Here is a 17,944-nt window from a genome sequence, read left to right on the forward strand (position 1 = left end):
AGATATGATTGTACGACTGTATCAATGCAACAAAATTAAACTCGTATTCGAAAACAACCAATACTTTTTTTATTTAAATAAATAAAAATCTATTTTTAGGGTAGCCCCGCCAATAATGATCAAGTGAAGAAAAAGAAAGAAAACTAAAAAGAAAAGTGGGTTCTATGGTAGGCAGATTCAATAGTACAATACTACTACTACTACAAAACAATACCATCACATTTTTCTCCTTCTTCTCTTACTTTAATTTTTCCCCACACTATCACACACATATAAATATGCCTCTTCCCCTTCCTTCTTTTACCCATCCCTTCAACCAAACCTTCTAATCATCTCTCTCTCTCTCTCTCTCTCTCTCTCTCTCTCAAATCATTAAAAATAATGGAAAGCAACCTACCAGTGATAGCAAAGAAAGTGTGGAACATAATACGTGTTGCCTTCTACATGTTAAGGAAGGGAATTTCAAAAGCCAAACTCATGTTAGAACTCAACATGGTTCTCAAACGCCGCCGCAAACTCGCCGGAAAAGCCATCGCCAACCTCATGATGTTCCACCACCACCAACACCCCGACATGCACCTCCAACAATTCTCCACCACCAGGGAGTACGAGTTCAGCTGCAGCAACACCCCCAATAACTTCTTCTCCAAGCTCCACCGCAAGAACAAGCTCTTCACGCGCTCCCACGCGCCTCACGAGTGCGACGACGACGTCATGACGGTTAGTGCTGTCAAGGCGGTGTTAGAGATCCTAAACAACAACAATGATAATGTGGCCGAGGCATCCCCGGCGCTACCGGGGTTCGGCCGGAGCCCTACCGTGAGTCAGTTAAGGATAACGGATTCACCGTTTCTAATGAATGTCGACACAGAATACGATAAAGATCATCAAGTAGACAAGGCTGCGGAAGAATTCATTAAGAGGTTCTACAAAGAGTTGAGGAAGCAACCCTAATTAATTAATTTTCCATGGTTATGGAGTTTTTAATTTTCTTCAATTTGTTTACAAAACAATGTTGATTATTATACTAAAGTAAAGTAGTCATACATATATATAGTAAGAGCATGAGTGATTATTCTTCAGTTTGGAAATCTAAATTATGGTTTGGTTATTAAAATAAAAGTTTAGCCAAATCATGGTTTGGAAATCTCTAAAATAAAAAAGCAAATATATGCTTATACATACAGTTTTGGATATATGTAGAATGAGTTTCATGTGTGTTAATTATATTTTGAGGAAATTTGTATCTTCAATTGTTACTTTTATATATGAACAACAAAAGAATAAACAAAATTCTAAGTTATTATTCACAGATATATATTTTCAATTTTATTTTTAATTTCATGACTAAATTCTAAGTGTAATAATATTATTATTAGAAGCTAGCTAAAAGTGTTGCAAACAAAGATTTATCATCATGATTAATTGAAATTATAAAATTAATCGTATATGAGAAGAATCTTATCGGTATCTGTTGGTATATCTTGTTGATTTATTAGTACACGCTTGTGTACTCAAAGAATATGTTGAATCTTTGCATTTGGAATTAGTAGTGTATGTTTGTTATTATAACTTATAAGTTATAATCAAGCTTTGTTGCCCTTTTTTTATTAAGAAAATAATTTTCTTTTCTTCCTCTTTTAAGGCTGCTCTTGTCTTTAGCCTCTTCTTTTGTAAAACCACCTTAGCTTTCTGGGATTTAATATCATTCATTCATTTTAATTAATATAACTACATTGCTTGCCTTATGTATACGCACCAGCTCCACGACCACCACATTTCGTGACCATTTTTTTTATGATTATTACATTTAGCTAGAGATTCATCTGTATTAATCATCTTATTAAAGTTAGAAACTAACGTATCTTTAAACTCTTAAAGTATTCATTAGAATTTAGTACTTGCATTGTAGATTATCATCCACCAAATTAAAAAAGTCCTAATATACTAGACGTGAGAATTGAATTTAAATTTTTATTGCAACTCTTTTTATTCAATATAGTTGCAATAATCTTGTCCATTTGGTGATGACCAATAATCCTAAGTATATTTTCATCTAAAACAGAAAAAAAATAAAAGGGACAAAAACAGTAATAAAGACGGGAAAAAGTCATATATCTTGTTTAATAATAATAATAATAAATAATTATAATAATAATAATGTTTGGATCATGTCTTGTACTATATGCAATAATTCATTAATTGTCCTTTTAAATAAAGTTTCGATTCGTGATAAATTACTCCTTAACCTATTAAGTTAGAATCAGATGCAGCAAGAGAAAAAAAAAAACAAAAATAATAACATGGGATAAAATATCCATATATTTTATCTCTGATTTAATTATCTATTTCTATTTCCCATTAAAAATTCTTTTATATATACTTTTATCTCTTTAATTTTTGTGTAGTCTCTCAAAAACAAACGTTACTGGACCTAACGCATTTTGATTGTGTGATTTAATTTGGAGCCTCTGAAATCTGAATTGATGGTTTAAAAGTTAAATAAATTGGCTTTAACAGCAAAACTACAATCTCCACTAAAATTTCTTCATATGATTCCACCACTCATACATGAAAGTAAAACCAATAACCATACACATACATAGCTGTGGCCCCTCTCCTATAAAATATTGTTGCCTTTCTCAACTTTATTGCCTTTCCCTCTTCTTTTGCTTTTAATTTTCTTTTGAATAATTTAGTAATATATATTTAATTTAATTATTATTTTATGTTTTGTATGGTTCCACTTTTATGGTTTGCTCTATATGAAGGAAAGTGTCAACGCCACCACTTAAAATAAGAATATTTTAATAATTCAAAATTTAATTTTTAATTTGTATATCACGTATGTGTCTCTAATATAATAAATACAATAAGAGGGTTTATTTTACATATAGAATCATATATTCCTTTATAACCGTTTTAAATTTGTAGGATAAATAATTTTTATCATATAAATATCAGAAATTTTATGACTAATAGATCTAAAATTTAATATTTTGTTGTTTTCTTTATCCTTCTTAACAAAGAAAAAATTTTAATATTGACAAAAAAATATAAAATTGATATTTAATTTTCGTTTTTAGTCCAAAAAAAAGCTCTTAGTTAATTGAAAAAATATATTATTAGATATTATAATTATTAGTTATATATATTTGCTTAAACTTATGAGATAAGTTTTATTTTGTATATACTTCAAATCTAAAAAGACTTTTCTATATGAGAAAACTTGTTAGATGTATAGTAATCGTTAATATATCTTTATCTAATAATTTAACTTTTTTATTTTGTTAAAATTATTAGTAATTTGATTTTATATTATTGATGATGATTAGTCAAGGAGGCGTAGTAGCCAAAGAGGCATATGTAAGTTAGAAATCAAATATAATAAAAAAACAAATAAAATTTCACCAACTTGTTGGGATTGCTTGGATTTTGTTTAGGGTATGTATATGTTCATGTCAAATTGTTGTGTCAGCTAGATCAACTATTATGTATGTTTGAAGTTGAGTTTTTATTATGCTTCTTATCCACATACATTATTGCATTTCATGCTTATAACTTTGTTTTAACTTTTCTGACAAAAATAATTTTTCTCTTATTTATATAAATTTAATAAAAAATATTTTTTTTAAAAGAATCAGTTTTGATTGTTTTCTTTAAACAGATGTTAAACAGAACCTTTTCTGATGTAATACTACCCTTTAAAGGTATCAAATGATCAATAAATTATCAAAGGAAGAATTAGCAAGTAACAACAATTAATTAAGTAATGTCTGATTACACTTTAGTTGTTGTAACTGAAGTGTATGTTACACTCTTACATAGCTTATTATTAGTTCTTGTCAAAATCACCATTATTGTAAATTAAATCTTGTGACACAATCTGAGATAAGTAGGGATATATATATATATATAATTACAAGAAAGAATATATACTATATTAGATGATGATTATTCGAGGGAAAAAAAAGACACGACTGAAAAACAGGTATTACAAATTGGATTTTATTATTGAATTTGTTGGTGAATTATTTTTATTTGAAGTTAGTAGTCGATAATTATTAAATAATAATTTAGTCAAATATATTAAATTATTTGACGATTTTCAACTAGTAAATTCATATAATAAAGACATCTGTAAATAAATTTTTACCTAATTTATAATGGACTTTCACAAAAATATGCAAAGAATCGAATTTTTGCCAAATTTACTGACAGAAATAATAATTTTTATAGATCAATGAATTTTTAGTCAGTAACAATAAAAAAATAATGCATTTTTACTTTAATTTATCAATAAAAAATTCGTCTATAACCCTAGAAATTAGGGTTATTTTAAAAGAGAAAAAATAATAAATAACACACAAAATTAAATTAGAGACAATAATTAAGAACACTATTTAACTTACATTTATCACAAGAAAAATACAAAAGAAAACTTTGATTTGATACAATTATTCCTGTGAATGCTAGCTGGATAATAAGAAACTATTGATGATAGAGTCAAATGTTTAGGTGAAGTAATAATGATATATATATGGTATAACTATTATTAGTTGGGTTTTGGGGGGACATCTCTCACTTTAAGAACTAATCAACTTTGCTATAATTATATATTTTTAAATGTTTAGGCCATAACTCTATTTTCTTCTTATAAGAGAAGTCAAATAAAATTAAGAGGCATGTTATCGTGCAGAGTATTTTTTTAATGAAAAATACGAATTATTATTCTTTTTACAATGATGGAAAAAAATATAAAATGTATATTCTTAAAAAAATTAGTTATAATATTTCTCTTTGTTAAGGAAATTTCTTAAAATTAAAAGGTAAATCGAATTTGAAGTTTTCAGATATCAAGCCTCGTTTCTTTGCATGCAGGAATCAATTTATAAAGTATATAAACATATATAATATACAGTGCTGTTTTAGCTGGCTACCATAACCACAGTTTAGGCACACAGTAAAGAATTTCCGTAGCTACTTTTACTAGTTTGGAAAAGAAATCTAATTAAATAATCTTAATATATTATTGTATGTAATGAATTAATGACAATATAGGAGAATTTTGATGTACAAATTAAATTTATTTCTTATAATACCATATATAGTTTTTAGAATCAAATTGAATTGATTGGTCCAATAAGATTAAGGTTTAAATAAAAAAAAATTAATAATGAATTAGTTTAAAAATTGAAAAATATGTTTTTTTAGCTGTTAATTAGTTTAAAATAATAAAATATAAAAAAATAATTTTAAAAAATATATTTTATACTTAAATATATTATTTTATTATATCCAATTTAATTTCAGTTGAACTTTTAAATTTTTAAATTTTTAACTCTAATAGTTTATGGACCGATTTGATTTGCATAACCTTATAAAATACTCATTGTTATACATATATAGATATAATACATATTAAAAAAAATTTGGGTTATTTATATGATTTGAATTTATCCGAGATATTTTATTAAAGTAAATATAATACTTGTCAATTTTACTATAATCTCACATTCAACAACAACAACAACAACAACAACAACAATAATAATAATAATAATAATAATAATAATAATAATAATAATAATAATAATAAACATGCATGCAGCTAGCAAGCATAAACATATGTACATACATATACATATAGGATTCTATGTATTTAGGTACCCTTTTCAATTTACGTGGTTGTTTTAAACGTGATTTGGTCTCCCATTAGAATCAGAACTATATATGGAAAGGAGTGAGATTTAAAAAAAAAAAGAAAAAAAAAGGGATTTAAATAATTTAAGTTTGAGAGGTTGACTCTGACTACAAATTTTGCGCATGACGAAAAAACGAAGCACCCCAACACTTCCTATTAAAAGCTTAATGCAGCCGTATACGCTTTATATATGCATTCATCTTCTTTTTTCTTCTCACCTTTAATTATTTGCTTAAAGTTGATTCAATTATGTTGTTCTCCAATTCAATTCTCAAATTTCGCTTTGAATAGTACCTTAATTTGGAGCTTTATTTAATATCTAAGCCTACAAAATCTAGGTAGATTACGTAGTGATGATGATTTAATGTTCAGAAGAGACACTTAAATCATAGGAGTAATAGTAATTCCCTTGGTTATCTATCTAAATGCACTAAAAAAACATGTCAATGATATATATACTTTAACAAAATAGTTGATAATAAAAGAATATTAGTAAAACTTTATTCATTTTGGCTTTATTTAATATATTCAATAATAAATAAATATTAAAAAATAAATTTAAACGATTTAGACTGATTTTTTTTTATTTTTTTAACATTACCGATATTTTAATTCACATATGTAATAAGTATTTTATTTATTTTACATCATGAAACCATACCTGCCAGCATGTAGCTTGCATAGAAATGGAATTTACCAGAAGATTAAATATTCTCAATACTTGTTTATATAAGTTTTCGTATTTTTAAATTGTAGAGAATTTTAAATATAAAAAATTAAATGCTGCAATAATATTATTCAATTTCAAAATACTTTGTTTTTTGGGAAAATGTAATCACTGCACGTTGGTTATACTTTTAAATGTTTGGTTTTAGAAAGATAATTAGATTACTTTTAATCATGAAATATTTTATTTTAATATGATAAAATAATTTAAATTTTCCAATAATTAATATTATTTTAAGAAAATATGATTTAATAAGAATTTCAAACCAATATAAAATAAGTATAACAATTTATTATATTTTATATATCAAATGCATTAAAATTTCATACAAAAATAAAACGTTAATTTCAACATGTAAATAATAAAAATCCCTTCTCGACTTCTTGAGTTTAGTTTTTGTATCCCTCTAATATACTAAATTCTTGGCACTTCGTTTTTCAAAATTAAAGTTTATCAATAGTTCATGAAAGAAGGGGCAAAATAATTATAATTTTATTATAACCAAGGAGGAATTATTGGTTGACTTATATAAAGTAGGGTTTTTTTTTCCCCGTCATGTGTGTATTGAAACAAGCTCGATAGTTCATTTCCGAGGAATAAGAGATAGGTTTTAATTATTTTCTTAGTTCTATCATTTTATTAAATTTGTAGTTAATTTTTATATATTTTTTAATTAAATTTTTATATTATTTTTAATTTTATAATTAAATTTATAAAAAAATATTAAAATTAATTGAATATTATTTTAAAAATTAAAAATATTTATAATTAATAATCTAATTAAATTTTTAATCACATAAATTTTAAAAAATATTATATTAATTTTAATATTTTTAATATAAAAAATTTAATTACAAAATAAAAAATAACATAAAAATTCAATTATAAAAATATAAAAACTTAATTTAAAAATTTAGTGAAATAATAATAATAATAATAATAATAATAATAATAATAATAATAATAATAATAATAATAATCTATCTATCTATCAATAAATTCATGAGTAAGCTCAAATTTATCGGTAAATTCGTTTGTAATTAACTATTTTTAGTAATATCCGGGTTATTATTATTATTATTATTATTATTATTATTATTATTATTATTATTATTATTATTATTATTATTATCTATTTACATATTTAATGTAGTTCAAAATTATTACTAGAGATTTAATTAGTTACAATATTAATGAATACCATATTCCATTTTTTTTGTGACTATACCATATTCATTGTCATTACACAAGTTCGTTTGATAAGAAAAACAATTGATTAATATGGACAATTGATGTTTATTAATCTACTAGGACATATAATTATGTTTAGTTTAGTAGTATATTTAGTCAGCATTTGAATAGGAACTTGTTTTTACTTTTTATGTCTGAGACTATGCAACTTACTGCTATTCATGCGCATTATTTTACTCTTATTTTCTTTTCACACTTTGAATAATTCAAACTTCCATACATGTTTCTCTTTAGAATTTTTGTTTTTTTACTATGACCTCTCTTCTATTATTGGAAGTGGTTGATTGTCGAAATCACTTACACAGACTCAATATGTTGAGAATTCACAGAAAGAAAATATATTATTTCATTAATATATAATAGCCGGTTTTCAACGATTTTCTAAATTATATATATTATGTATATTAATTAAGTAAAAGGGTTTGCTCCAATTCTTTGGTTAATTACTTGATTTTATATATATCCCATATACTTTCGTGTTTTGTCTTATAATATATAAGTATTAAATTCTCTTTCTTTATATATGATATCAATAAGAATCTTATACATTGTATAAAATATATTAAATGATCAATTTAAAATGGTTAGATTCACACTAAATCATCTATTATATATATCGTATAAAATATACATTAAAATATAAAATATATATTAAAATAAGTTAAATAATATATGTATTTATATATAAATATATGATGATTGATTTTTGTATAGAAATATTATTTTTGTTAAATCATACACTTATGTAAAAAAAATAATAATAATTGAGCATATCATTTAACAACACGTAGAAGGTAAAGTTTGTATGCAAAAATATTTGATTCAAAAAATGTATGGCACGATATAGAACGAAGGTGGAGAAGGTGGCTTGGAATTTAAAAAATAAAATAAAATAAAAAATTATATATTCTATACAAAAAAACGTGGCCCGCATGGAGAAAATTATCATTTTCTTCTATGCTAAGCATTCACTTATTTGTTGCATGCTGCCAAACAAAACCTTAACATAAGAAAAGTAGAAACCCTAATGAACACAAAAATATAATGGCTGCGCGTGTTGTTCATGACCGTTTCTAGAATTTAAGTTCTAATACCCATGGGGTATAATTTAAGATCATATATACATGTTTGTGCGTTATTATTTTGTTAAATTTTTTTTAATGTGTTTGGTAAATTTTTAGTAGTAAAAATAAAAGTACTAGTAAAATAAAAAAAAAAAAGATTTTTTTGAGAAGCTGTAATTTACATCTTTTTTTAAAAGATCTTTTTTCCTTAAAAAAATATATTTTTCATGTAATAAATAAATAAAAAAGTACTTTTATACTGTTATACCCAAACATAATTGATAAATAAAAAGACTTTTTTACATGAGATATTAAAAAATAAAATTACTTTTACTTCTCTATAAGATCTTTTAAAAAAAGATAATTCAAAAAAATATATTTTTTTAAAAACTCACCTAAACAAGTCCTATATTATTTATATAGGATTGCTTAAAATAGGTTATTATTAATTGGGAGTAAATAACTAAATTTGTCTTAGAAAAAACCCCGATTGAACATTTTAGTTTATAATAATTTTTTAAAATTTTTAGAAAATACTTCTGTCAGATAAATTGATCTTTTTATCGCTCATAATAAAAATTTTAATATGCGTATTGAATAAATAAATCTCTAATAAATTTTATTATGATATAATAGAATTGTAAAAAATATCATCATAAGATAAGTAAATTACTCTCCTTTATTTCAAAATAAAAGAAGAATCCAAAATAGTGTATGTCCAATCTAAAATTTTTAAGAATTAATTTGTGTGGTTATTTTAAGGGTTAAGTACGAAAATCGTTTTTAAGGTTGGGGCGAAAATTAAATTCATTCCCGACTTTTTTTTGTTATTAAAATCATTCTTGACGTTATAAAACGTTATAAAATCGTCTTTTTTTATTTTAATTTTATTTTTTAACCAAATTACCCTTAACTATTAATAAAAAAATAAAAACAAAAACAAAAACAAAAAACTCCTCCCCCCACCCCACCCTCACCCTCACCCTCACCCCACCTCTAATGTCTCTTCCCAGTGAGAAAATTCAACTTCTTCCTCTTCTTGTTCAACTTTAACACCGCCACCCTCCTTCGCCCTCCCCTCGTGCTCTCTCTCTTCTATTCCTCCGCACCAGCAACTCCATTCTTGACCTCTTAACGTCTCTCATTTCTTCCACTCTTCCTCCGCCACACTCACTAGCCTTGGATCTTGATATCCCCTTCCTTTTTTCTCTTTGCAAACTTCTCATTCCTTTCCCTTTCCCACCCAAAAAATTCCAAGTCTTCTTCTCTCTTTCAGCAACAGCAACAGCAACAACTAAATCTAACAACAACAATTCTTTTTCTCTTCTTCACCAGCAACAACAACAAATCCAGCAAATTAAACAATAACAAATTCAGCAAAATAAATCACTAACAAATTTAAATTTGACAACAGTTCAACAATCATCAATTGCACTTCAAATCCAAAATCAACAACCACAGAAATTAAAAAAAAAATTTAAAAAATGATGTTCATATTCTTAAATCTCAGCATGTCGAACACCGAAGCCGAGCACCGCGAAGAGGAGGAGGCTTCTGCCGGCGAGGACGAGGACACCGGAGCTCAGGTAGCTCCGATCGTCAGACTCGAAGAGGTAGCCGTCTCTGGTAGAGAATAGCATCTTCGTTTTCTTTGCCAGTGAAAAAAGTTCAAACAGAAATAGAGGCAGTCAATCACAGAAGAAGAAGCAACGCCGGCGGAGTCCCCCTCCTGATGACAACACGACGGCGTGGTATCCCGATGACGACGCGACAGCGGCGACGGTGGCAAACCCTAGAAATGAATAAGTAGGGCGGCGGCGGCGGCGAGAAGAAAAATTGAAGTTGAAATTGGAGTTGGAGATTTAAAGAGAGGGGCATGAGGAAAGGGATGGAGGGGAAGGGGGGTACGGGAGTGGGGTGAGGGGGTTAGGGGGTGAGGGGGTGAGGGGGTTACGGGAGGGTGAGGGGGTTAAGGGGTGAGGGGGTTACGGGAGTTACGGGAGTCGGGAGTGGGGTGAGGGGTGGGGGTGTTTTAATTTTTTAATATTATTTTTAATTTTTTATTAATAATGAAGGGTAATATAGTAAAAAAAAATTAAAGTAAAAAAGAACGATTTTATAACATTTTGTAACGTTGAGGATGATTTTAATAACAAAAAAAGGTCAGAGACAATTTTAATTTTTACCCCAAATCTTAAAGAAAAAAACAGTACTTAACCCTTATTCTAATTATGAGTTATTAGACTATTAGTTCAATTTTGGTTATATGTATATTGCTAATATTTCGTTAGATAGCGAGGGTGTGAAGAGTGCCAGGGTAAAATTTTGTTGCCATAGCTTTTAAGGAAAAAGCATAATAAATAAACACTTAAATTAGTTCTCAATAAATTTTAAATCATACATTTTATTTTTTAATAATAATAAAATTGTAAAAGAATAAGAAAATAAAAGATGAAAAATATTATATTTTGCATTTCTGATTGAATTGAATTGAAATAAAGTATGAATTATAAAGATAAAACTATATATATATATATATATATATATATATATATATATATATATATATATACCTACGAAAGATAAAAGATAAGATAAGATAAGAAAATAACACAAAAATAAAATAAGATAAGATAATAAAGGCTAAATTTATTGGATTAAATTTGTGAATCACGAGACTTCTTTATTGTTGTATGTCATAAACTAAGGTGAAAAAAATAATTTAATAAATAATTTTTTTAATTTTAAAAGTTTCTAATAATTACTTACATCGATTAGTCCTTCTATTTAAAGGGCGTTGAATTTGTCTTATAGTGATATTTTAATTTCTAAAAATCCAATTATGTTATAATAAAATTTATTAAAAATTTATTTGTTTGAGTTGTATATCAAAATTTTGATTCAAAACGATGAAAGGATCGCTTTATCATTCGATGAGAGTAACTTTTTAAAAATTTAAAAAAAATATATTAAAGACCAAAATATCAAATCTAAAATTTTTAAAAGCTCAAGAATAATATATATGTTTGGTTTTTATAAGTGTGTATGATCGTTTAATTTACAGTTATTTTACTAAGAAGGAGTTGGTGGTCAATTACTTAACAGCTCAATTCTCATTTCTTATATGCACTTGCAATTTTGCAAATCTAGCTCGGATCCCTATCTTTGTCGCCAATAATTCTATGAATTATTTTTTATTGTTCGGTGGTACTTTCTATAGATTTATTAGTAGTTGCTAAACCAAACATACATAGTTGATTGAGATATAATAGTGCATGCTGCAAAAGAGTTGAACTATAACAAACATTTTATTTCTCATTGAATTTTGCTTTTTCATACATGCAATTTTTTATGATGAAGTGCGCTTAAAAGAGTTACGGTATACAATACAATATAATAATACAAGGTAAGAGAGCTTTGGCTTCGTGCGTTTGGCCACTTATAATTGTTATATATATTATTCAGTTTGGATCCAAAGGCGTATATATAGTGACACAAAACAAGTGCACATTATTATTTTTCAGAGTAATTAATAATCTTTTGCTTATCAAAGGAAGCTTGTTGGAGTTAGAGGCGACAACATCCAACCTAATTAATGTACCAATTTATATATTTATAGATACATATACATATATATATGAACAAAGCTTATATATATTGATTTTGTATCAACTTTTTCCTACCATTCTTATTTTGGAACTAATTCGAGTTGAAAAACTCTAAATATATCTCTCTCATCACCAATGGAGGTTCTTTCTTGTTATTTTCGTGACTCAAACTTTTGGTAAACTAACCTAGTGTTTCAACTTGTTTATAGGAATTATTATTACCTGGGAATAACGTATAATACTTCTTTAATTAGTTGATGTTTCATGTGTTTTAAAGAATGATTCTCAAGTTTAACTTAATTGTATAGGCATTTAAAAATACCTATTCTCAAGTGATTTTTATTCCTATCATAAGAGGGTGGGAATTTCATATTCTAAATATCATAGGAATAAACTAAACACAGCCAATTAAATTAAAAGTATTAGTTAATCTGCATGCCCCTCAAGTATCTTAATAATTAACAATAATTAACATATTAAAGAGATAATAACATTTGATTTCAGTACATAAGTAAAATTGGTTCTTTAATGATTACTAATGTAAATACTTTTTTTTTTATTTTGGAGTGCTGATGATTGATTTTTAGATTTTGGAGTTTTGTACGAGAAAAAAAATTAAAAAAAAAGTATTACAAGGATTTGGTTATGTTTATTAACATATGAATTACTAAATTAAGATAATTAAATTGATGCCTAAAAATGATAATAAAAAAAAATAAATCTTGATAATCATTTAGTATTTTTTTAACTAATAATATTATTAAAATTTACATCACTCACTCTAATAATAATTCATGTCATATTTAATGATAGTATAACATTAAATTTGTTTAATTTTTTTTAGACTAAAATAAAATATTTAAAATATTATAAATTAAATTAGAATATGATCTAAATATTAAGAATCAAAATAATATTTAATCCTATATATTAAAACTGATCGAAAACGGTTGCATGCGTTCTCCAAATAGCCATATAATATATAGGGATTTGAATCCTCTAAAATTTGAATTTTACTTTAGAGAATAAAAGTGTGATCTCTCACAATTAATTTTATAGGTGGGACTAAGAATAAATATAAAAGAGAAACTATTCAATGGTAAAAAATCACAGTTTACTCTCTAAAGTGAAATTCAAACTTTAGAAGATCCAAATTCAATATATAAATAGAGGATACAATAGAATATGCTTAGAATTAGATTCCTTTGAAGCATGGAAAACTATCACAAAAAGGGAGGAATTTACCTCATATATGCCTCTCATATAATGCAAGAAATCACAATATTAATGTTTCTTCAAAGTTATTAATTTTGCCCTTCTTACTTTCTCCCTTGATGGTAATGTCCAAGAGATTACTAAGCCAAGGTTAAACTTTTTCTTAACAAAATTATAACTACTATTCCATATTAAGATTAAAATGTTGTGATAAGCTTAAGTTACGTGAATACTCATTTATGATGAGCGGTTTAATTTTTTCAAAGAAGAATACATTTAATGATAATTTGTAAAAGCTACCTCATGAACACTATAAATAGAGGCTTAAGCCCTTGTACATAACATACAACAATAATAAATAAATACTCTATCTTTTCTTTCTACAAAGTAATATAATAATATTCTCTTTCTTTCTCTTACTATAAACAAATGCAATTTTCTCTCTTCTTACTTTTAATACTTTTTTCTATCTTTATATATATATTTATGCAATTCTCTCTCTATTTTTATACTATTTTCTATCTTTATATATATATACACATTACAACATATAATATTATTATATATATACAAATCATTATTGAGCTAATTATTTTAATGCTAGAGTCTTATATTAATACATCTTTATTTTATATTTAATATATCTTTTATTTATTTTACAACACGTTATCAGCACGAGACTCTGATCAAATTTTTAGGAGGACTCAGGTAACAAATTTTCATTATGTCGAAACTCTCTCATCTTGAATTCAATGATCTTGATATATCTGGAAACAATTATTTATCATGGATACTAGATGTTGAAATTCATCTTGATTCAATGGATCTTTGAGATACCATTAAGGCTGAAAATAATGCATCCCTAAGGATAAAGCCAAAGCCATGATTTTCCTTCGTCGTCATCTTGACGAAGGGTTGAAAAATGAATATCTCACATTAAAAGATCCTGCAGATCTTTGGAAAGACCTTGAAGAAAGGTATAATCATCAGAAAACGGTGATACTTCCTCAAGCTCGATATGAATGGACGCACTTGCGTCTACAAGATTTTAAATCTATAAATGAATATAATTCTGCAATGTTTCGAATCACCTCACGAATGAAATTATGTGGGAAAAAAATAACTGATCATGATATGTTGGAGAAAACTTTCTCAGCCTTCCATGCCTCGAATGTGCTCATGCAGCAGCAGTATCGAGAGAAAGAGTTTAAAAAATATTCTGAGTTAATTTCTTGCCTTCTTGTTGCTGAACGCAACAATGAGTTGTTATTGAAAAATCATGAAGCGCGCCCAGTTGGCGCTGCCCCATTTCCTGAAGTAAATGTGGCAAATTACCCCAGAAGAGGTAAATGGCAAGGTTTTAATAATAAAAAAAATTATGGAAGAAAAAAGAATTATGTTCAAAATAGAGGATCTCACCAGAAGTGGAATAAAGAAAGGAATATCGGGTAGAATAAATCAATAGGGAATAAGTGTTTACGTTGTGGTGGAAATGGCCATTGGTCACGTACTTGTCGTACCCCAAGGCACCTAGTCGATCTTTACCAGGCATCTTTGAAAAAGGACGACAAAGGAAAGGAAACAAATTTTGTTTCAAATGATGCTGAGAACTCCACCACTCATTATGATGTATCTGATTTCTTTGAGGATCCTGAAGGAAATATTGGTCATTTGATCAATGATGGAATAGTTTAATATGTGGGATTGTGAAGTATCTATGTAAATAAATAATGTAAAGAACTTATTGTTAAGTTTTATTTTCTATGTATTTAAGTTTCAAATGTGATGTACATAAATAATGAAATATTAATGTTTATGAATTTTGAAATTATTAAATGTGTCAAATTTTAAAATAAAATTTTAGTATATGACATTATTTTATGTACAGTGTTTCTTAGAAAAATAATTCTGATCAAGTATTTAATTTAACTGTGCATTCTACTCATTTTTATTATTATTTGTATTTGAAGAGAATGGCAAGGATATGTAATGAAGATGTATGCCTTGCGGATAGTGCAAGTTCGCACACTATTCTCAAAAGTGATATATATTTTACCCATCTTGTGCCAAAAGAGGAATATGTTAATACTATTATTGGCTCAAGCAATGTGATAGAAGGCTCCGGAAGAGCTATAATTTTGTTTTCTGGAGGAACAAAATTTATAATAAATAATGCACTATTATCTACCAAGTTTCTGAGGAACTTGTTGAGTTTCAAAGATATTCGCCGAAATGGATATCATGTTGAGACGATGAATGAGGAAAATCATGAGTATTTATGTATCACAACTCATGATTCAAATAAGAAAGTTATATTAGAAAAATTACCCTCACTTTTATCTGGGTTGTATTATACCAAAATTAGTGCAATTGAATCACATGCCATTGTAAACCAGAAGTTTACTAGCTCAAATGAGTTCATAACTTGGCACGACCAATTGGGTTATCTGGAAACAACCATGATGAGGAGGATTATTGAAAACTCTCATGGACATTCACTAAAGAACCAGAAGATTCTTAAAACTAGTGAATTTTGTTGTGCTGCATGTTCTCAAGGGAAGTTAATTTTAAGGCCATCATCAGTAAAAATTAGATTTGAGTCTCCTGAATTCCTAGAAAGGATTCAAGGTGATATATGTGGACCTATTCATCCACCATGTGGGTCTTTTAGATATTTTATGGTCCTAATAGACGCATTTTCGAGATGGTCACATGTGTGCTTATTATCTTCTCGCAACCTGGCGTTTGCGAGATTATTGGCTCAAATTATTTGATTAAAAGCACAATTTCCAGAAAATCCAATCAAAGCAATTCGTCTTGATAATGCTGGTGAATTTACTTCCCAAACTTTTGATACTTATTGTATGGCTAATGGAATAAGTGTTGAACATCTAGTAGCTTATGTTCACACACAAAATGGGTTAGCAGAATTACTTATTAAGCGCCTCCAATTAATTGCTAGACCCTTGCTTATGAGAACAAATATCCCGACCTCGGTTTGGGGGCATGCTATTTTACATGCCGCAGCACTTATTCGTTTGAGGCCAACGAGTTATCATCAATTCTCTCCTATGCAATTAGCTTTTGGCCAGCAGTCAAATATTTCCCATTTAAGAATATTTGGATGTGCGATATATGTTCCCATTGCATCACCTAATCGCACCAAAATGGGACCCCAAAGAAAATTGGGGATATATGTTGGATATGATTCTCCCTCTATAGTGAGGTATCTTGAAATATAAACTGGAGATGTATTTAAAGCCCGGTTTGCGGATTGTCATTTTGATGAATCAAAATTTCCAACATTAGGGGGAGAGAATAAGCTTCCTGAAAAGGAACTTAACTGGAATGCATCATCGTTGATGCATTTAGATCCTCGATCAGGGCAATGTCAACTGGAAGTTCAAAAGATTATACATTTACAAAGAATAGAAAATGATTTGCCTGATGCATTTTCCGATACAAAGAGGATAACTAAATCTTATATACCAGCGGAAAATGCCCCAATTCGAATTGATGTCCCAGTAGGACAAGTAACCACTGAAGCAAATTCACGCCAGAAGCGTGGCAGGCCTGTCGGTTCCAAAGACAAAAATCCTCGAAAGAGAAAAGAGGTAAATAATATTCCTGTTGAAAAAGACATAGTAGAGACACCTGCATTTGTCCAAAATTGTGATATAACGCCAGAAGACGTTCAGGTACCTGAAAATAGTGAAAATGACGAGATCTCGATAAATTATGTCTTTACAGGAGAAAAATGGGACCGAAATAAGACAATTGTCAATGAAATATTTGCATATAATGTGGCATTAAATATCATGCATGAAAGTAAGGATCTTGAGCCAAGATCAGTCGATGAATGTCGACATAGGAATGATTGGCCAAAATGGAAAGAAGCCATGAAGGCTGAATTAGACTCACTTGCAAAACGTGAAGTCTTTGGACCTGTAGTCCGTACACCTGAAGATGTAAAACCTGTTAGATATAAGTGGTTATTTGTGAGAAAACGAAATGAGAAAAATGAAGTTGTTCGCTATAAAGCCCGACTTGTGGCACAAGGTTTTTCACAAAGGCCCGGTATAGATTATGAAGAAACGTATTCCCTTGTAGTGGATGCGATAACATTGCGTTATTTGGTCAGTTTAGCTGCATATCATAAACTGCATATGCATTTAATGGATGTGGTAACAGCCTATTTATATGGCTCATTAGATCGGGATATCTTTATGAAAGTCCCTAAAAGACTAAAGATATCTAAACCATCCAATGAATATTCGCAAGGGTTATACTCAGTCAAATTGCAAAGATCTTTATATGGTCTAAAGCAATCTGGACGAGTGTGGTATAATCGTCTTATTGAGTATCTGGCCAAAAA

The 17,944-nt window shown here is 27.7% G+C and overlaps 1 protein-coding gene across 1 annotated transcript; it reads left to right on the forward strand.

The window, feature by feature from the left end:
* Positions 1 to 290: 290 nt before the first annotated feature.
* LOC112709927 (uncharacterized) lies at positions 291 to 1,312 on the forward strand. The gene has a single exon (XM_025761926.3). The coding sequence runs from the start codon at positions 382 to 384 to the stop codon at positions 952 to 954; it is 573 nt and encodes a 190-aa protein (XP_025617711.1). The 5' UTR covers positions 291 to 381; the 3' UTR covers positions 955 to 1,312.
* The last annotated feature ends 16,632 nt before the right edge of the window (positions 1,313 to 17,944 follow it).

Source organism: Arachis hypogaea, chromosome 9, assembly GCF_003086295.3.
Source record: "Arachis hypogaea cultivar Tifrunner chromosome 9, arahy.Tifrunner.gnm2.J5K5, whole genome shotgun sequence".
Classification (NCBI taxonomy): Eukaryota; Viridiplantae; Streptophyta; class Magnoliopsida; order Fabales; family Fabaceae; genus Arachis; species Arachis hypogaea.

Coding starts and splice junctions, on each gene's coding strand:
- LOC112709927 (XM_025761926.3), top strand. CDS start 382: ATGGAAAGCAACCTACCAGTGATAGCAAAGAAAGTGTGGAACATAATA.